This window comes from Poromitra crassiceps (assembly GCF_964638095.1).
Source record: "Poromitra crassiceps genome assembly, chromosome: 10".
In the NCBI taxonomy this organism is placed as follows: domain Eukaryota; kingdom Metazoa; phylum Chordata; class Actinopteri; order Beryciformes; family Melamphaidae; genus Poromitra; species Poromitra crassiceps.
The window spans coordinates 40,144,824-40,167,707 of NC_139631.1; the positions used below are offsets into that span (position 1 = coordinate 40,144,824).

General features: G+C 44.1%; 2 protein-coding genes across 2 annotated transcripts; one reads left to right on the top strand and one right to left on the bottom strand.

The window, feature by feature from the left end:
- Positions 1 to 2,335: 2,335 nt before the first annotated feature.
- Positions 2,336 to 15,507, top strand: upb1 (ureidopropionase, beta; the record flags this gene model as incomplete). The annotated part of the gene is made up of 10 exons (XM_083645255.1): positions 2,336 to 2,439; positions 5,741 to 5,912; positions 7,816 to 7,903; positions 8,028 to 8,122; positions 9,468 to 9,626; positions 9,959 to 10,128; positions 13,863 to 13,944; positions 14,040 to 14,082; positions 14,562 to 14,716; positions 15,424 to 15,507. 10 exons carry the CDS (start codon positions 2,336 to 2,338, stop codon positions 15,505 to 15,507), a joined length of 1,152 nt encoding a protein of 383 aa, XP_083501381.1.
- A 252-nt stretch (positions 15,508 to 15,759) lies between these two features.
- Positions 15,760 to 22,550, bottom strand: gucd1 (guanylyl cyclase domain containing 1). Its single transcript, XM_083644297.1, has 6 exons — positions 22,256 to 22,550; positions 22,024 to 22,108; positions 21,284 to 21,449; positions 21,085 to 21,176; positions 20,745 to 20,986; positions 15,760 to 17,271 (listed from the first exon to the last, which is right to left on the bottom strand). The coding sequence occupies exons 1-6, from the start codon at positions 22,260 to 22,262 to the stop codon at positions 17,180 to 17,182; spliced, it is 684 nt and encodes a 227-aa protein (XP_083500423.1). The 5' UTR covers positions 22,263 to 22,550; the 3' UTR covers positions 15,760 to 17,179.
- Positions 22,551 to 22,884: the final 334 nt, after the last annotated feature.

Sequence of the window (22,884 nt, forward strand, 5' to 3'; positions counted from 1 at the left end):
GCCTGTACCTCCTCTATCCACTCAGTTATCCCCATGCCTGTCCTGCCATTAAATATGGGGCATTTGCGCTCTCTAGGTATCACCACCATCCGTTCAGCGACAGCAGGGCTGGCACCTGCAAGTCCACCTGAAGTGTGGGGAACGGAATTGACTCCGCTTGAGCCTGCCTGGGAAGCATCCCTTTCTCGAGATAGCCGCTCATTATCTGATTTAAGCTGTGCTACTAGCTCTCTGAGCTGCTGCATTTCCTCCCCCATCGCGACCCGTGTGAATGTGAACTGCACACACCAACCTCACAAAAACAGGGGTCCGGGTGTTCAAAGCTGGCACAAATACTGCTGCTCTGTTTCCACTGCTGCCTCCACTCCAACACACCAACCTGACTGAAAGAAAACAATTTTAATACAAAGCACAAAATATAGCAAAAACAAACAAAAACAAAAAAACAAAAAAATGGAAGTCACGTCTCTGTTGTTTAAACTGTATCCTGCCGACTTACGCCAAAATGTGACCAGGTCATAGTGTGCGACTACGCCACCTAGGGAATTGCACCCTAGGAAATACCAGAACAACTTTGTAATTTAACACTTGATAGCAAAGGTCAACCCAGGTTCATCACAATTGAACAGGAGACGGACTTCCAAAAATATATGTTCTTTTATTTTGTACAACAGTTTTTCTTTTAAAACCAGACAGTGAATGGAATATAGGCTAAAACAGTGTGTTCAGGTTCCAAGTTGGTGGTTAACAATTGGCATTGCCTCAGAGAATATCTGCAGGGCGAGGGACTTACAGTAATGGTCAGACTACAGAGAGAAAAGGAACAGATCACAAATAATATTCAAAAGCAACAAAATCACAAGTCAAATCAAACCACCCAGTGCTTTACCAAACAGGAAGAGAGTGCCATCACCAAAGTCTGCCACGCTGCCCAAGCACCTGAGAGAGGGAGAAACAAAATATAATTAAGCCGACATTTACAACCACCAATGGACAATATAATTAACAACTAAAACTAATGGAAAGGGGTTCGTGTGTAAGAGTGGTGGAAACAGAGCAGCAGCACAGCACCCCGGACTGGAGGCTGGGCGTGCCGCTTGACGTCCAACTGCAGCGCAGCTTCCCACAAAGCCGCCAAGGAGGGAGAAAGCAGGGGAGCCGGCCGTGGCCTAAACCACCATACAGCAGAACAGAGAGCTATTAATAAATGGAAAACGAAGCCAATTGTTGTTGACAAAAATGACTGAGAGCCAGCTTACCCGGTAAAGTGAGCTGCCCCACACAAGCTCCCTCAGCGCAGCCAATCTGTAACGATGGGCAGCCAGGTGTGCCCTCCACACAACAGATAGGCTTGAAGCCCGCTTTCAACCAGAGACCGCTGCTGAACGGGGGGGGGGACAGGACGGTCGAGACCGCTGCCAAACGAGGGTTAAAGATTAATGGAAGTTGAGCCACCAAAGAAAAGTAAAAGGATAATGGGCACTGGTGCCTACCTTTTACTTGTGCAATGCTGTTTTGCCCTCCACAAAACAGACAGGCTTGAGGCCCGCTGCTGACGGGGGGGGGACAGGACGGTCGAGACCGCTGCCAAGCAAGAGTTAAAGAATGAGAGTGAATGTAAGTTTAACACTAAAATGAACAAAAGGATAATTGGCACTGGTGCCTACCTTTTGCTTTTGCAACCCCGCTTTCCCGACTCTCAAGTGCGCTGATGCCCGCACTCCAGCCGATGGCAAACAGCCCGACGCCAGCAAGACAGTGTGTTTGTGTGTCGCGCCGCTGCACACACAGCTGATATACATGTACACTGATTAGGGACTCCCAGCTGGTGTCAATCAGCAGGCAGAATGAACCCAGAGGCAGCCAACCTGCCACATTATGGACGGAATTATAGTGAAGATAGATATTGCATGCATGCGTGCACACATGCATGCATGCATGCGTGCGTGCACACCACACACGCATGTGCACACGCATGTGTGCGCAAACACACACACACACACACACACACACACACACACACACACACACACACACACACACACACACACACACACACACACACACACACACACACACACACAGGGCTAATGAATGACCGACTTCAGCAAACAGTGAGAGAGGCTCCTCTGTCCAAACTGGGTTGCGACAATATGCTCAGAGGTGACCAGTTACACAACCTGTGAAATGGGTAAAAAGTGACCAGAGTTTCTGTTTAACCAGCAGAGCCCGAACGACCTGCCGCACCCTGCAGTGCTGCTGCGCGCAGACCGACCCGCAGCCAGGAGCTCGTCCGTGCCCGAGCGCTGTGAGCCGCTGTCAGCCTGTCAGAGCCATGTCGGCGTGGGAGTTGGAGTCGTTGGAGAAGAGCCTGGAGACTCACCTGCCAGAGGCCGAGCTCACACACGTCAAACGCATCTTATTCGGACAGGAAACGAAGTGAGTGGTTTGTGAGAGTGCTGGCCTGGCTGTGTGCATGTGGCTGAAAACAGACCTTATGTCAGTCCTGAGCTCACTGTGGAGATCTGCCTGCATCAACCAAACTCTTTGTTGGACCCATAAACAAAGCTCAGCCTATAGGGGTTCTCAAAGTGGGGTCTGGGGAACCCCAGGGGTCCTTGAGGGGGTTCCAGGGAGTCCCCAGCAAAAAGGGGGATCATCTATTTTCACTATAATAATTCCATCCATAAGTAACACAATGACAAACGGTAGGACTATTTTGGTCATGGGTTTCATACAATTGCTGTAATAAAACATCTATAAAGCAAAACTCTTATCAGATGGGGGACCCTGGGACAACAACATCGTATGAAATGGGGGTCCGTGGTCTAATTTGTGCCAGTTTAGGGGTCCTTGATCTGCAAAAGTTTGAGAGCCACTGGCTTAGCCTATACAATTTATTTTTCCTCACCTAGTTTTTCCTCCTGTGTTATTATTATGCTGTGTGGACTTTGATAGCTACGCCTGTAGCCTGCCTTAAAGGAACATACACATACATTTAGAGAATGATAACTGACAACAGTCCAATAAAAAATACAGCTCAAAATGATATTCAAAGTAGTCAAAGAAACATATTTTGCTATAAACCAGAAAAGTAAAAAAAAAGATCCACAGTTACTGTAGTGTCATATTCAGGCCAGGGTAATGTCAAAACACAGTGGGAATGACAAGGAACTCAAGGATGATCTTTATAGATCAGCGATCCTCAAAGTCCGGACTCCGGTCCGCATCCGGACCCAGACGCCGTCCTATCCGGACCGAGCCCTATAACCTACAAATCATTGAGAATTGTTACATTTCACGGAGCGTTTCTATTTTAACCGGCACATGGTTTTCTAGCCTTTACGGTACTGGTTTATCTGCCAGGAAGCTCACAGACCAATGTATGCGCTCTAAATCATCACATGTGATGCTACTCAGCCAATCAAATATCCGATTCGATTCTGCCTGTTCCAGTGCTGCAGGCAAGAGTGTCAGTGACACACCGACGGACGGAGTAGAGGCGAGAGACTCGGAGAAATGCGAGAGATAGAAGTCATTTCACATGGCGTGCTCAAAAGAAACAAGTAGACCGCAAAAACAAAGATTTAGTTTTAATCCGGAGTAGGCAGACTCATGTTCATTCATTGTTCTCACGGGCAGCTCAAAACCAGGCAGTCTGTCTCATGTGAAGTGCGATGCGATCCTAACCTGTCAAGCGCCACACGAGCAAACACACTCAAGTCCAGACTGAGGGCACACTCACACATTCACTGCCCAACGCATGTGACGTTTGCATTGCGAACGATCGATAGACAGACAGACAGACAGACACTGAGACAGACAGACAGACAGACAGATGGATAGACAGATAGATAGATAGATAGACAGATAGATAGATAGATAGACAGACAGATAGGGAGCTCACTTCTCTCAATAGAAAAGGTGGAGGAAAGGGAAGAAAAGGGGATTTTTTTTCTAAAATTAAAGCACTTTTAAGATGCACATTTTTTCAAAGCACTCTGTTGTATGTTATTTTTAAATGCAGCCATTATTTTCACTTGAAATGAGAAAAGGACATGTATTTATTATTATAATAGGCTAGTTATTTATAATTAATCCAGTTAAATATGAAAACTAAATAAACATTGTTGATGTTTATTTTGATTTAACAGTCAGTCGTTGTCTACATACAGACATTGTACCATTAGGCTACTGCAATCATTGAAGTAGCCTAAGTTCAATGGCACTGAATCATAACGCAAGCTACGTTACAATGTTCCGGACCTTTGCTTGAGGACATTTTCTCTAACTGGACCTCTATGACTTTTAATTGAGTGCCCCTGTTATAGATAGTCGGTTACTCCAGTAACGTGTGTACACACACACACACACACACACACACACACACACACACACACACACACACACACACACACACACACACACACACACACACAAGGTAATTGTTGGACAGTGAGTTGACAGAGGTACATAAAACAAGTGAACTGCTATTTACAATACTAGGAATCTCACGTCGATTCCTTGGGTGGAGACTCTGGAGTGACACACACTGATGACATCACAATTGCTCGAGTGACATCACTAATGACATCACAATTGCTCGAGTGACATCTCAAGTGACATCACTGATGCATCACAATCGTGATTGAACCACACCGCCGCCACGAGCCTACAGACACCATCCACTTAGCCAATTTTAATTAAGATACAATAATAAGTGTGATGAAAAAATGTCCGTTATAAATACGTTATAAGTAGTTATCAGACGCAGCCGATTTTTTTGGGCCGTTTTACATCAAGTCTCTGCACACCCAAGTGTGTGACAGGTGCGTCGGAGGAAGATAACACTTGATGAAGGTCCACCGAAACGTTTGTCCATCCAAAAATAAAAAATATATTCTCCAGAGAAGGGAGACGATGTTTTCTGTTCTACTGGCCATTTTACATTTGAAATGTTGCCCGTTTGAAGCCAGATTTAGAGGAATATCTCATTTTAAGGCTGGCATCATCATGGTCTCTCTCTAATTATAAGTATAAGAATGGAAATATAAGAAATATTATAATATGAGTATAATTACAGAACATTAATACTCATTATTGTATGTTTAGTAATGTAATGTATATAGTGCTTCACTGTTCACTGTTGCTTTTGACCGTGCTCAAAGACACTTTACAATACAGGATAAAACAACTTTAATAAAGAGAGAAAATATAAAAATAGATGAGAGAGAGAGAGAGAGAGAGAGAGAGAGAGAGAGAGATTATAGGCCAAAAGCAACAGTGAAAAGGTGGGTTGAAGGCTTTTTTGGAAAGATGACCTGCGTATGAAAGACGATGAGTTTTGGCCTGTCAGATGTGACTGGGGAGGGCATTCCAGAGGGAGGGGGCGGCTGCAGCAAGGCCCTGTCAGAGGCCCCCCTGTCACAGCTTTAGCAAAGAGATACCTGTGATGCTTGTCAAAGTGGATATAAATTGTATGAGCCAGACGGTCAGATGGAGATTTACAATGGTGAGCATTTTTTTTTTTTAACAACTCCTGGTGGGGCCTGGCCCCCCATTAACTCCGCCCATGGCGTGCATAATTGCCTCATCCTCATGCAGCTTTGTTAATAAATCTGCTCTACCATTACCTAGCTATATCCAGAATGTGCAGTCTGTGAACACCTGTCTGTCCTTTGAGACATTCTTGTGAATTAGGGCTATATAAATAAACAATCGTGACTTGATTTCACTGTAGGACGTTGGACCTCCCAGCATGTGCTGTGGGTGCTGCCTCAGAGCGGGACTTCGAGCTGAAGGCCTACAGGTTTGAAGCCGCCCAGGAACAACTGAGGCCGCCCAGGAGGATCCGGGTGGGACTCATTCAGAACCGCATCGTTCTGCCCACCGATGCCCCCATCCTGGACCAGGTCAGAGGGAACTAGCTGCTCCAATCAGAGCCAGGCACACTTTATTTGCTAGTACAACACATGCAGGAACTTGTGGTGGCGGCACTGGTGGAGAGACAAATGGGACATTGCAAGATATTTGATAGACAGTCAGTCAGTTGTCCTCTGTTTGTCTCCACAGATCAGTGCCATGCATAACCTCTGTTTGTCCCCACAGATCAGTGCCATGAATAACATAGCCTCTGTTTGTCCCCACAGATCAGTGCCATGCATAGCCTCTGTTTGTACCCACAGATCAGTGCCATGCATAACCTCTGTACCCACAGATCAGTGCCATGCATAACCTCTGTTTGTCCCCACAGATCAGTGCCATGCATAACCTCTGGTTGTACCCACAGATCAGTGCCATGCATAACCTGTTTGTCCCCACAGATCAGTGCCATGCATAACCTCTGTTTGTCCCCACAGATCAGTGCCATGCATAACCTCTGTTTGTCCCCACAGATCAGTGCCATGCATAACCTCTGTTTGTCCCCACAGATCAGTGCCATGCATAACCTCTGTTTGTCCCCACAGATCAGTGCCATGCATAACCTCTGGTTGTACCCACAGATCAGTGCCATGCATAACCTGTTTGTCCCCACAGATCAGTGCCATGCATAACCTCTGTTTGTCCCCACAGATCAGTGCCATGCATAGCCTCTGTTTGTCCCCACAGATCAGTGCCATGCATAACCTCTGTTTGTCCCCACAGATCAGTGCCATGCATAACCTCTGTTTGTACCCACAGATCAGTGCCATGCATAACCTCTGTTTGTACCCACAGATCAGTGCCATGCATAACCTCTGTCCCCACAGATCAGTGCCATGCATAACCTCTGTTTGTACCCACAGATCAGTGCCATGCATAACCTCTGTCCCCACAGATCAGTGCCATGCATAACCTCTGTTTGTACCCACAGATCAGTGCCATGCATAACCTCTGTCCCCACAGATCAGTGCCATGCATAACCTCTGTTTGTCCCCACAGATCAGTGCCATGCATAACCTCTGTTTGTACCCACAGATCAGTGCCATGCATAACCTCTGTCCCCACAGATCAGTGCCATGCATAACCTGTTTCTCCCCACAGATCAGTGCCATGCATAACCTCTGTTTGTACCCACAGATCAGTGCCATGCATAACCTCTGTCCCCACAGATCAGTGCCATGCATAACCTCTGTTTGTCCCCACAGATCAGTGCCATGAATAACATAGCCTCTGTTTGTCCCCACAGATCAGTGCCATGCATAGCCTCTGTTTGTACCCACAGATCAGTGCCATGCATAACCTCTGTTTGTCCCCACAGATCAGTCCCATGCATAGCCTCTGTTTGTCCTCACAGATCAGTGCCATGCATAGCCTCTGTTTGTACCCACAGATCAGTGCCATGCATAGCCTCTGGTTGTACCCACAGATCAGTGCCATGCATAACCTGTTTGTCCCCACAGATCAGTGCCATGCATAACCTCTGTTTGTCCCCACAGATCAGTGCCATGCATAGCCTCTGTTTGTCCCCACAGATCAGTGCCATGCATAGCCTCTGTTTGTCCCCACAGATCAGTGCCATGCATAACCTGTTTGTCCCCACAGATCAGTGCCATGCATAGCCTCTGTTTGTCCCCACAGATCAGTGCCATGCATAACCTCTGTTTGTCCCCACAGATCAGTGCCATGCATAACCTCTGTTTGTCCCCACAGATCAGTGCCATGCATAGCCTCTGTTTGTACCCACAGATCAGTGCCATGCATAACCTGTTTGTCCCCACAGATCAGTGCCATGCATAACCTCTGTTTGTACCCACAGATCAGTGCCATGCATAACATAACCTCTGTTTGTACCCACAGATCAGTGCCATGCATAACCTCTGTTTGTCCCCACAGATCAGTGCCATGCATAACCGGATTGGCGAAATGGTCGAGGTAGCAGCCATGTGCGGCGTTAACATCGTCTGCTTTCAGGAGACCTGGAGTGAGTGCTATCGCCAGTCAAGAATCTCTCTCTCTCTCCACACACACACACACACACACACACACACACACACACACACACACACACACACACACACAGACTGATCTGCTCTTGCCATCTACAGCCATGCCCTTCGCTTTCTGCACGCGTGAGAAAGAGCCATGGACGGAGTTTGCAGAGTCTGCGGAGGAAGGAAACACCACACGCTTCTGCCAAGAGGTGAGCTTGAATAGCCACTGCAACGGTAAGAGCAAAGACAACTCAACGATCTCTTCAAGTCACTCGCTTTTCCTGAATTGCTTATTAGTAATGTTGATTAATGAGTTATTGCATTAATTATAGTAATGATAATAATAATAAAATACTAATAACTAGAGACCATCGTGCGATGGGATGAGTCCAGCCGCGAGGTCCGCAACATAAATGAATGTGGGGCAGCAGGGGCGTCAAGTGGGGGGCCAATGTGGGGGGGCCGGCCCCCTTGCTTGGATCACACCAATTTCCGAACTCGGCCTTCCCTTTAATGTGAACTACACACCTGTATAGGTTTCCTTTAATGTGAACTACACACCTGTAAAGGTTCCCTTTAATGTGAACTACACACCTGTAAAGGTTCCCTTTCTTTAATGTGAACTACACACCTGTAAAGGTTCCCTTTAATGTAAACTACACACCTGTAAAGGTTCCCTTTAATGTGAACTACACACCTGTAAAGGTTCCCTTTAATGTGAACTACACACCTGTAAAGGTTCCCTTTAATGTGAACTACACACCTGTAAAGGTCCCCTTTAATGTGAACTACACGCCTGTAAAGGTTTCCTTTAATGTGAACTACACACCTGTAAAGGTTCCCTTTAATGTGAACTACACACCTGTAAAGGTTCCCTTTAATGTGAACTACACACCTGTAAAGGTTTCCTTTAATGTGAACTACACACATGTAAAGGTTATCTTTAATGTGAACTACACACCTGTAAAGGTTATCTTTAATGTGAACTACACACCTGTAAAGGTTCCCTTTAATGTGAACTACACACCTGTAAAGGTTCCCTTTAATGTGAACTACACACCTGTAAAGGTTCTCTTTAATGTGAACTACACACCTGTAAAGGTTCCCTTTAATGTGAACTACGAACTACACACCTGTAAAGGTTCCCTTTAATGTGAACTACACACACCAAATATTTACAAAGTGAATCTGATGAAGCAGCGAAACACGTTTTTAATGTAATAATCTATTGATAAAAGGAAGTGTCAACCCTGATATCCTGCTGTGCGCTGGATTATAAATATTATAAACGGCCACACACACACACACACACACACACACACACACACACACACACACACACACACACACACACACACGTTTAGAATGCAACACAATTTCAATAAGGTCCCTGCTCTGCTTCTCTATCCACCATTGGGCTCCTCTGGCTGAAAAAGGTTGAAGTCCCCTAATCTACATGATTTAAGCCGTTTAAAAACAAATGAATGAAACAATAAATGAAAGGTAATAGGTTCAACCATAAAAATTCATTTGAGATATGAATTCTGTTTTTAGCTGGCCAAGAAACACAACATGGTGGTTGTTTCCCCCATTCTGGAGCGGGATGAGCTGCGCAGCACTCTGTGGAACACAGCGGTGGTGATCTCCAACTCAGGGAATGTGCTGGGAAAGACCAGGAAGAACCATATTCCCAGGATCGGAGACTTCAATGAGGTTCGTTTGTCATTTCTTCCTTCTTGACTTACACATACGTAGCATGAAACCTTTATTTCTGAAAACTTGACTTACACATAGCATGAAACCTTTATTTTGAAAACTTGACTTGCACATAGCATGAAACCTTTATTTTGAAAACGTGACTTACACATAGCATGAAACCTTTATTTTGAAAACTTGACTTACACATAGCATGAAATCTTTATTTTGAAAACGTGACTTGCACATTGATGTGTAGTCGTAGCACTCTGGCACCATAGACTAGGTTTAGAATAGAATAGGAAATCTGCCATGTTTGGTATTTACCTTTGTCTTACCTTTTCACTTAGTCCACATATTACATGGAGGGCAACACTGGCCACTCAGTATTCCAGACACAGTTTGGGAAGATAGCTGTGAATATCTGCTACGGGCGCCATCACCCTCTCAACTGGTTCATGTACAGCATGAACGGAGCGGAGATCATCTTCAACCCCTCGGCTACTGTCGGGGCACTCAGGTACCGTAGGAGACTAAACCACCCACCTGGAAATACCTGTTTAGACAAGTCGCTTTAGCAGTATTAGACTAAACCACTCACCTGGAAATACCTGTTTAGACAAGTCGCTTTAGCAGTATTAGACTAAACCACTCACCTGGAAATACCTGTTTAGACAAGTCGCTTTAGCAGTATTAGACTAAACCACTCACCTGGAAATACCTGTTTAGACAAGTCGCTTTAGCAGTATTAGACTAAACCACTCACCTGGAAATACCTGTTTAGACAAGTCGCTTTAGCAGTATTAGACTAAACCACTCACCTGGAAATACCTGTTTAGACAAGTCGCTTTAGCAGTATTAGACTAAACCACTCACCTGGAAATACCTGTTTAGACAAGTCGCTTTAGCAGTATTAGACTAAACCACTCACCTGGAAATACCTGTTTAGACAAGTCGCTTTAGCAGTATTAGACTAAACCACTCACCTGAAAACACCTGTTGAGACAAGTAGCTTTCGGAGTATTAGCACATTGTTGCTGTTGGTATGATTTCCAGAAGAATATTATCGGTAACACTTTATAATAAAGTTCAGTCGTAAGTGATTTATAAGCCTTTAGTTAAAGGCCGGCTTTACCGTGGGGAATATGAATATATATTAAATCTCACGCCCCTAAGGTTTTCGAATCCGTTGAAATTTTTGAAATTGGTTGTTTCCCGCCAGAGATATCACCAGAAATCCACTCTGTGTGGAGGGGGGGGGGGGGGTGGTGGAGGGGAGGGGCGGGTGCGAGGACCCGAAATACTACATTTCCCACAATGCACTGGGCTCGCGTGGCCTTCGTTTCCATGCCCACCCCTCAGGCAATTGGCTGATATCAAACTCCAGTAGGTGGCGGTAATGCACATATATGTTTGCCAACCGCCATAAAACTCAAAGAAGAAGAAGAAGGCTTCGACAATAAAACAAGAGAACAAGAAAAAATCGAAAATAAATCGAAAATAAAATTGCACCAAATTGCACCAAATTTAAACCGATGTATATATGTCGGGAGATGTCTTCATAAAAAAAAATTCATGCATTTTAAGGCATTTTCGTAGGAGTTACGCGCATCTGATGTTGTAACTATTTTCTGTAAAAATGTGTAAAAATGGGTACATTGCTCAGCGTTGATTTCGTTACTTCAACTCACCTACTACTAGATGTAAAATTTGACGAGCTTTCCAATGCCGCCAGTCCCGTGTCTTTTGGTGCTTCCGTTCCAGAGATATGGTCTCTTGGCAAGGAGCTATGGAAAGCTAACCTAGCTACAGTATGCTATGCGGGTGAACAAGATGGCTGCCTTTTGCTTTTCGTCGAGAGCTCTGAAGGGGCGTGGAGGACCTCTAGAGGCGGGACCATGGCTCACAAGACTTGTAGTTCATAGGCGCTCGAGTTCCGCAACGGGGAGGGAGGCCGGATGACGCGTAACGCATCATCCGGCTTCCCTAAAATATGTGAGAGATGCCTGATAGGTCAGGCAGTGAAGCTCCAATTTCAAAAATTTCAACGGATTCTAAAACCTTAGGGGCGTGAGATTTAATATATATTCATATTCCCCACGGTAAAGCCGTCCTTTAATGATGAACTAATCACTTACAAAACATGAATATACATTTGTAGATGATGAATAAATGCTATGTTAACATATCACAAATGTGTTATAAGACATCTATAAACTTTTAGTAAATAATGTGTCCCTCACCTGTTATAAATGATGTGTAAATCATTTACAATTGATTTACAAGGCTTTCTGCATCCCCTAATCTAAAGTGTAAACCATTCATCACACATAAATGTGTTACATACCAGGGGGTAGGTAGCTCTGTCAAAATTGAAGCCAATGTGGAAGTGCACTTAAACCTGCATTCTTTCGAATGCCCTGCAGGGAGCGACCCATTGGTCTGTGGACTTCTGTTTTTTGGCCAATGCCATCTTGGATCTCAACACAACTCCAGGGGTTTCCCACAGAGCACGGCCTGCTATTGGTCCGTGATCGGCGAGCTGTGTGATCAGTGGACAGGCGACCTGTCAATCACGCCCCAAAACATAGTCTGCAACTACAACAGTCTGATAATAACAGAATCAGAGGCAATTATTAAATATTATAACACGTAGGCTTGATACGTTTATATCGTGTTACATTTACAACCGGCCCTTTGAGGGTAACCATAATGCTGATGTGGCCTGCGGTGAAATTGAGTTTGACACCCCTGGTCTAGGGCTTTTGGTTTGCCTAAAATCTCCCCTCCCCTTGCCCATGGCACGCTAACATTTCCTGACCTACGCCGTGACTTTCCATCAGCTGACTCTGTTATACAGAAATGAAACCGTGTTGAAAATAGGCAACACGCAAAACATCCTGATGCAGCTGTTTCCATATCTGGTACAGTATGTCTTGGTCTGGTTTCATTATGAGGGGTGTGATGGTGTCTGGCAATGACCAACTGCAGCAGCCCAGACATGAACTCTGTTTGTACACACAGCCAGGACACAGCCTCATTAACACATAGCTGCCTGCATGGCTGCTGAATCACTCTGGCTCAGCCATGCTGGCCTGGCGTGCAGCCGTGGAGCTCAGATTGAGACATAAACACATTAGGAAAGTGTTTACTGAGGCCACATTTGAGGCTTCGAAACAGAAGTCCACAAACCAATGGGTCGCCCCTTGCAGGCAAAGAGGACACTTCCGCATTGGCTTCAGTTTTGACAAACAGAGCTACCCCCTTGTATGTAACACCAGAGCCAGATTAACACCCCCAGGGGCCCCTGGGCACTGAAGCTCCCAGGGGCCCCCCTACCCATCGTCCGGATGTTTGGATGTTTTTTCGCCATATTTAGAGGAATATCTCATTTTAAATTAACATTAGTATTATACTGTTATGTTATTATTCCGTTTCTGAGATTCAGTTTCTCACTCACTCATAGGCGATTCTAGGCTTTGCAAAGAGGTAGCACCAGCAGGATAAAGATATTAGTCTGACTGGGGGGTTTCTAGGGGGGGCTGTGCCCCCCTGGACAAAGAAATTTTGTACATTTTACAAGTAAAATGAATGAATCTGATGCACTCTGAGAGCAAAAGGAAGAGGCTAATCTTCACATTAATATCATCTTCACTGTGCTGTGGCTTTACAATGATGAAAAAATAATTGACATTACATTTCCAATACAAAACAGCAGAGGGTGCCGCAGCACCACAAGCACCCCCACTTCCCGCGCCCCTGGTCACCACTTGCCCACAGGCATCCAATGAGACTAAATCATCAGACTTAATCTTCTTGGAAACACATTTTATTTTGTCCTGATTGGTCTTAGATTTGTGTCATAGTTCTGTGGAGCCCAACATGAGCCCGACCAAAACCCCCCCCCCCCCCCCCCCTTTTTTTTTTTTTTTTTTTTTGGAGGGCCCCTTCACCCCGAGGGCCCCGGGGTGAATGGTTTTACATGAATGGTTTTACACTTTAGATTAGGGGATGCAGAAAGCCCTGTAACTGAATTGTAAATTTTGTATACATCATTTACAACGGGTGAGGAAGACTTAATTTACTAAAGGTTTATAGATGACTAACAACATCATGTTAACATAACATTTATTAATCATCTACAAATGCATATTCATGTTTCGTAAATGGTTAGTTCATCATTAACTAAAAGGCTTATAAATGACTTACGACTGAACATTATTATAAAGTGTTACCGTATTATCTGTTCCACAGTGAGCCCATGTGGTCTATTGAGGCCAGGAATGCAGCGATAGCAAACCACTGCTTCACCTGTGCCATCAACCGCGTGGGGACGGTAAGTCTGTCTGGAGTAACAGCATTGTTGTGCTGTAAGTCTGTGCTGTTGAATGCCTGCTGGCTTCACCACCTGCACCTTCTCCTTTCACCCAGGAACACTTCAAAAGCGAGTTCACATCTGGTGATGGAAAACAAGGTACGAGATGTTAAGTGTGTTTCATCCTCATTCATACACATAAAGCTTTGAAGAAGGAGCCCCCCTCAATCAATTCCTGGATGCCTATGGGATCATGATTATGTTATTTGATCCCATAGACACTCAACAATTGAGCCAGCATAGCCTGATATTACTGTTTGACTTACCTCAGAGACTACAACAAAATAGATAAAAAGGTCTGTCTGAAGGCATTTATTTGTTCTGACGCAGGGAAAGTGAGGAAAAACTGTCAAATTCTCCCAAACTACTGTATCTCTGAACTATCTCATTAACCAAATCACACACATTTATGAGATATCCTTTTAATAACTGTCATATCTTTTCACTTTGATTCACTGAGCCTCCCCTGAAACTGCTTGGAGTTCCCCCCGGCGAGGCCCGCCTCCCGCTTTGGAAAACCTCTGGTATAATTCATTTGATGCCAGTTACTGTACAGACAGTTCTATTTGGGTTTGCAGCACACCACGATTTTGGACACTTCTACGGATCGAGTTACGTGGCCGCCCCTGATGGCAGCCGCTCCCCTGGGCTCTCCAGGACCCGTGACGGACTGCTGGTGGTGGAAATGGATCTGAACATGAACCGACAGATCAGCGACAGATGGAGTTTTAAGGTAAATTCAACTTCAGAGAAGTCAGTTTATGCTGAATACTCCGTGGAAGGGAAACCAAGAGAATCAAGTGGTGGGACACAAGTGAACTGATATGAGGTTTAATTTTTGGGCGTCCGGGTGGTAGTGCAGCAGCAGATTGCCTGCCTACCGACATGAGGGCCACAGGTTCGAGCCCCCGTTTTACTTCCGGTTTGGTCGGGGGTCCATACAGGCACAATTGGCCGTGTCTGCGGGTGGGAAGGCGGATTAAGCGTATGGCCTGGTCGCTGCACTAGTGCCTCCTCTGGTCGGTCGGTTGGGGCACCTGTTCGCGGGGGAGGGGAACTGCGGGAAATAGTGTGATCCTCCCATGCGCTACAGTGAAACACCTCACTGTCAGGTGAAAAGTGGCTGGCGACTGCACATGTATCGGAGGAAGCATGTGCTAGTCTACAACTCTCCCCAGATCAGCAGAGGGGGTGGAGCAACGACCGGGACAGCAGTTGGAATTGGCCAAGTACATTTGAGGAGAAAATGGGGTGGAAATCCAGGAAGGAGGGGAAAAAAGGTTGTGTAGTTTTTTTTATAGCTGCAACGATAAGAGTGGCAAAAAGGTTTTAGAAGCGCTGTTTTAAGCACACAATCGATCGGTATAGTTGACAAGTCTCTTCTCCTGAAGGTATCATATTGTTGCATCTTGTAGTTCCTCACTGTGTCTCTACTTGCAGATGACTGGGCGGTATGCGGAGTATGCAGAGGAACTGTCCCAGGCTGTCAGACATGACTTCAAACCCAACATAGTGAAGGAGTAAACGATTTCATTGTGTGTCAGTTATCTTTTCCTTTGAATGTTTAGGTGTAGCTAGCATACAAGTACTGGTCAGGTAGTCTGATTGGTTTCATTGTGTCAGCAGTCTGCAGTTGACACAGAAAATAAATTTAAACTCAAACCAGATTTGGTAGTAATGTACACACACATCAATATCCTGATGCAAAATGTGCTTCATATACATATACCGGTACACTCATATAACAGACCAAATGAATGGCAAGAATGGAGCATCTGTTTAAAATCCTTTATTGATTATAGCACATAATAAATGCAACTGCGTGTATCATAAAAAATAGTTTGCAGTTTCACACGTGCCATTTGTCCATACCAAAAAACACACGTCCAGGAATAATTCAGACTTTTCCTATAGATTCAGAAAAGCCATTTCATGGTCAAACTGATCATTTAAATAACACCGATTATGTCTGGTATGAAAAGCATAGTGCAATAACGCCATACAGGATATCAAAATAAAATAAAAGGGTAAAACTGAGTGACAATGAGGAAATTGTGGTCATTTTTTTCAATGCATACATGTATTCACTATTCCCCATGTTGCACATAATTTAATCCATCGGATACTGAGCTCCTCGTCCAATCATCTACATGAAACGGATGAAGTGGCATTTGAAAAGGCGTCACCACCACGCGTCCACAGCAGCAATGCCGGCTGTCCAGGTCAAGTGTTGTCCAGGTGGCTTTGCCAGGCTGCTTCGCTTCCATACGCACACTATATGGAGCATTGCATTGAATTCGCACATTTCAACGGCATGGATTACCTGAGACGTTCAAGACACATTTACTCCCTCTGTTCCCCGTTGATAGAACAATCTGAATAACAAGTGACAGAACGCCGAGACGCGTCAAAGGACTTGCAGAGATGTTATGAAAAGGCTACAGATTTTGCCCGTTTTGGGCCGTTGCAACGTTCTGGCCGTGGCAGAAGAGACCCTCCTCGACTCCCGATTTGCTAAACGGACGGTGACGAATCGTCCGCCCATAAAAAGTTCAGCCCCAGTTGAACTTTCTGTCCATCAAAAACATAGGGAACAGAGACAACGGACAGCTGTTATTGAAAATTCATTGAAACGGACGGACAGAACGGATCGGTGTGGCACCCGGCTTTAGACTTAAACACACAACAGAATTCATGGTAAAATATGCTAAATGTTGCCATCAGCTCTTATTAATGTGCACACTGGTGTCTGCCTCCCATTCCTAGATTTAGTTCATACCTCTTAACATTTAATCCACTCCAGTTTCTCAAGTTTGAGATGTTAATAGGTGTAATTCTATGAGGTCTATGAGCTACTACATTAAAATTTTTACAAAGAAAGACACTGTAAAAAATTAATCATATCTCATGTCCAACAAATAAAAAAACAAAAACACCAATGCAGCTTTTGTCGCGGAGCCTCCCGGCTGTTAATCCTACACGGGGTCACAGGCCAGCGGTTAATCCTACACGGGGTCACAGGGTGAGTGTGGCGCTCGTAATGCCAGGGGGGCAACGGGCGACGGCCCTGGGGAATCTGTGGCGGGATGGCTTGAGCTGGAACCAGCCAGGCCCAGACTGGGGACCTGCCACGCCGTGATGTCACTGCGATGGAGCTGGGCTGAGTAGAGTGGAACCAAATCCATCACGCTGTCCATCAGCTCTCCTTGAAGATGAACAAGATGTCCTCATCTGTCCCATAGCTCCGACGAGCCTCCTCAAAGGTACTGATGCTGGTGCAACACACGCCTGAAAACGCGCACGCACGCACGCACGCGCGCGCGCACACACACACACACACACACACACACACACACACACACACACACACACACACACACACACACACACACACACAAGTCAGTTCCCAACTTAGGACATTCCTAACTAATAGTCATAGGATTTATGCCTAATCAAACAATTTAATAATCAGAACATTGCCACTGCAAATGAATGCAACAATAATGTATAATAGCAACTTAAAATCTAAGTTTTCAGGACTGCAATTTCTTTCTAAATTGAATTTAGTGGAAAATAACATGAAATACAATAACGTAAAAAAATAAATATATATATATATATATATATTAAACATAAACAAACCTAGCCAACACAGAGTGACATTACATCACCATTATGTACGCATCTCTGTGTTCAGTTGGTACATATATACAGGATATGTCTTGTCTGACTAGCTTCAACTCAACACGTCACACATGGAGCCAAGAGTTCTGACATTTGAATCATTAGTCCATCAGAGACACCCAGATGTAGCTTGTTTCAGGCCTGCCATTCCATTTGACCACTTGAAAGAAAATGTAATTATGAGGACAAAATTTGACTTTCCCCAAATACTTGAGTTATTATTAATCCGATAAAAATCCAGGCCTGGATAACTTTATGACCGTAGGAACTCTCTATGTGTCCACGCAACCCTCTGAATGATGGTAAAGGTGTTAAAGGATGATGGTCTGAGTCAGTAGAGTCAAACTGTATTACATCAAATGTTATTAAGATGAGGGTCAAATTAAAGCAAGACGTTTCCTACAGGTGTAGATGCACCAATACCACTTTACCAACTCTGACACAGATTGTGAGTACTGAGTACTGTCATTTTTAGGTATTAGATATTACAAAGGATTGGTCCTTAACTTATACTAAACTCATTGTGAAGCTATTGGAAACTGTAACTGTGATCAAGGGTTAGGATTTGACAGCACTGGGCAGTGTTGGGGGTAACTCATTACAAAAGTAACATATTACATGTAATATAATATATTACTTTCAGCAGTAACTCAGTAATAAAACGGATTACCAATGGGCTACATGCACAACTCCACTACTTCCTGAAATTAGTATAGTTTCTTTATTTCCTGTCATCACTATTGGATGAAGTGATTAATGTCAGGTGTGCTGCAGTCACAACAATGATCAGGCACACCTGATTAATCAGTTCATCCAATACTGTAGGACAGGAAATAAAGAAGCTGTACTAATTTCAGGAAGTAAAGAAGTTGTGCATGTAGTCTATCCACCTTATTTTTGGTGGCCATTTTTGCCTGATCTGCCTGATGGGTGCTTCTTCCGGTGTAATAGACTATATTAACTTGACAAAAAAAACATCTATGAGGATTTTACAGCCGTTCGGGTGCTGGGATAATGTAATGCATTATGGGTAGTCGTCGGCTAGTGTAGCTAATGCTAGCAGCTAGCGTTAGTTACTTTACATGGCAGTAAAACGCCACTGAATGACCAAATTGATTTAACTTTTAACCATTTCGAGTAACACTGTTTCCATATGGACCCCCAGCGTCGGTTAGTTGTTTATAACGTGACTATATTTATAACTTTTATAACGTGCTCCAGCTTCCGGTTTATAATTCGGTATTGCAGCATAGGTCTGCAGCCGAGTATAACAAAGGAAATGGCAAGCTGCAACAATAAGTCACGTTAAACCAGACCTTGTACCCACAATTATTTTTTACAGTAGGGCATTCAAAAATAAGGTGGATAGGATTTCAGTCATGGGATTTTCACCAGCTGCAACCCCACAGCACTTCCTTTTTCTCAGCTTCTTCTTTGGTGTTTCATGGCGGTGGCATCGTTAAAATGTTGCATTACCGCCACCTACTGACTTGTATCATCTTCACAGTGCTAACTATTTAGTGTCCACTTTCTCAGCTGTTCAGGGGGAAACACTGACATAGACATACTTCTATTTCTATTTTTGCTATGTAAACATTTAAATATAAATATAGGCCTATGCGTGCAATAACGTACTGATAGTCAGCTTACTCTGTAACTGTAACATGTAGCTTTTATTAGCCTCTCAGGGTAGCTCCAGAACAGACAACAACAATTCCTACTACCCAGCGTGTGCACGTCTTTCCGACAGAGGTGGTTGTTATGGCAACTATCAACAACAATAACAACAACTACCACTAACTACTGTAAGACATAAAGACCGAAATAGGCTACTTTGTTACTGTGTCTGTCGGAGACATGGCCTAACGTTAACATTTAATATGAGCCGAATATCAGCCTGCGCTCAGCTATGTATACAGGAAGTAAACCAGATATTCAGGTGGTTTGTGACCGTTTGTTATTGCTGTCAAGTTAAAACCGTCTATACTAGTTACTTTGTCAAGTAACACAAGTTACAAATTGAGTTACTTTTTTTTTTATATCAAAGCACAAATATAGAATCATGTAAATGGCAAAATGGTAAATGGCCTGCATTTATATAGCGCTTTTATCCAAAGCGCTTTACAATCAGTAGATAGTCTACATTCACCCATTCATACACCAATGGCGGCAGGCTACCACGCAGGGTGCCTACACACCATCGGGAGCAAGGAGGGTTAAGTGTCTTGCCCAAGGACACAACGACAGCAGCTGGGAGGGAGCGGGGATCGAACCGCCAACCCTTGCGTCATTGGCTGACCCGCTCTACCTCCTGAGCTAAAGCCGCCCCATGTCCTAATCAAATTGTGTTTTTATGCAAATACCCGCTATAGATGACAATAATAAAGGAAAATGATAACATTTCGAATTTTGGACGGTTTACACTGACTTCAAGATGGTTGAAATGTTTTTTCAGGATGGTTGCGGAGCGGCGATGTCATTCTGCTACTGCTGTTATTTTGGTGAAAGTAATGCAAAAGTAGTGTAATAAGTAACGAGTTATTCTACACCAGTGGTTCTCAAATGGGGGTCCGGGAACCCCCAGGGGTCCGTGGCACTTTGCCAGGGGGTCCGCGAAAGGTTTTTAGGAAGAAAAAAAACACGTTTTTGTTGTTGCAATTGCTTCATAGTTCAATGAAAATATGTTATGCTTTCAATCTAAAATGGTTCATGGATTACATTATAATCTAACAAACCTATCAATTTAAAAGTCAAGCATGTTACCATGGAAACAATTAAGCTTAGCCCAAAATCAGAATGAGGGGGTCCCAGGTATATTTTCTATCTTGTCAGGGGTCGTTGGCTGCAAAACATTTGAGAACCTCTGCTCTACACTGACAGTAATATTGTAAAGAAACTTATTACTTTTCAAATGAAAGTAACTAGTAATATGTAGTATGTATATTACATTTTGAAAGTAACTTGCCCAACACTGGTTATGGCCTATGTGGGGTATAGATACTTGTGCATCCCCACCCACAGCTAGGTGACTTTCTGCTTTGCCCTTGGGCCTTGGGAAAGAGAGAGAGATGACTCACGGTCAGAGTACGCAGGGTTGTTGTAGAAGATGCAGCCGCTGCTCCTGTTGAAACCGCACACAACCACAAAGTGACCTTGGTACTCCGGCTTCCTACAGAAACACTTCTGGCCCACAGGGAGGAAGCAGCAGTATTTGACAGGCGAAGAACAGAGCTCACACGTCAAGACCACAGCGTTGACCAGCACGATGGCAACGTGGCCCTGCTCCAGGTGAGCCTGGATTTCCTGATTGGTCACAGAGCTACGGAAGACATCCACCCACATTTTCAGCCGTTGGATTCACTTAGGTTCAAGTCAAAATGTTGTCGCGGGGTTTGTCCGGTTCAACAACAAACTCACCATTTCTTCACCACCACACCCTTGCTCTCTGCGTTAAGGAAGAGCTCATTCACTCGGTCTTCTTCGGTGTCAAAATGCTTCTTATAGAAGGACTGCAAACCATAGAGAGAGACAACATAAAAATAACATCAAAAGTCAAAACAAACACAGCTGTGTACAATTATAACATTGATCAAATATCCCTGACTCTGCAAAATACCTGATTCTTAAAGCCCTTGTCAACACCCAGAGTCTGAGTGCAAAAGCGATGTTTGATCCCCAGATGGCACATGAGGTAGGCCAGGTCAATAGTCCACACGCTCTCTGTCAGCTTCAGCTCCCAGCAAGCACTCTGAAACTCCTCGTCACTGACTGGGTGGAGGTATCTGCAAGGTGGGCCACAGTTAGAGGCTACTAGTACAGCTGCAGCCCTGGAAGGGTCAACTCTAGGCCCATGACATTGCGCTCTCCCACGGAGAGAATGTCACACCAAAGTCAGTAAAAAAATACATAAATAAATAAAATCTGCAAATTCAACCTTATACCAAATCCATTAAATCAGCTGTCTAACTACGACTTGTTAATATACCCTCAAACCAAAATAGACTGGGAAGGGTGGTAGCAATCTGCATGAACCAATTTATTTAAAAAAATATATATATATTTTTTAAATGAGTGCTGCTTGTTAAGATGAATTTACCATAAGACCCTAACGATTCGTACAGGGTTTTAAGTATGATCAACAAACAAGTAATTTTGCAGACTGGTAATTTTGCCATTAAGACAGCATTAAACTGTCTGATTGTATAATGTGTTTACGTGATTTTCTCTCCATACAAAAGAGAGAGCCGCAAGTATCGGGCCTCAATTGTTAATAGTAACTTACAACTGTATTGTTTGCTGAAAGCATACTAAAGAGATTTTATGATCAGCATGTATGCTAGTTCAATGTGCACTTACTTGAACACCATTCTGGAGCAGGCTAACCCACAGTCCCAGTGGTACAGCTGCCGGATGACAGGTACATTCAACAGAACGACATCATCTGTGGAAAGGCGTGATCAATAATAATAATAATGCTGTAATGTATTTAATTGTCGCGTTAAAGTTGTAGGCTACAGAAAAGCATGTTTGGATAGATGTTAGCTTGCTCGCTTTAATGTTTGTTGTTGGCAGCACAAATCTCACTTACCTGTCATTCTTCTCAGTTTTACAGGCAGGCAGCCAACTAACTGAATACAAGGTAGTAACACTTGTTTACAGTTGATAACCCAGGGCTGGATTTCCTCATCGATGCTATTAACTAGAAGATAACAGATGCTGTTCCACTTTAGCTAACGTTAGCTAGTTTACTGGCTGCCTGCTATAACGTTAGGGTGAGGTTAACACGTCAATTGAGACCATTACTGGCGATCTCGATTCGTTAACCAAAGCAAATTAGCAGTGGAAGTTAACAATGCAATTTTAGTCAGTTTTCGCATCTATTCCTAAAATAGTTGCCTCACTTTTTCAACGGCTTCTCTGTTGTTTTGCTATCCTATGCTAGCTCATTTGCTAGCATGCTATGAGAGAATGATGAGATGCTGCTGTCTGTGTTGAACTACTACCAAAGAGCGTGGAAGGAAAGAGACGACATTCCGGCCATTTTTGGAAACAGAATGCGCCTCGCAGTGGTCAGCTGCGGTAGCGCTGGCCCCTATAATCAGCCTCTCTAAACAGTAACTCAACGGGAGTTGAACCTCGGGTCCTTTTCATTAGGTATTTATCTTGAAAAAACTAAACAAAGAAAACGAAACATTTTGCTTAGTTTCCAAAATATGG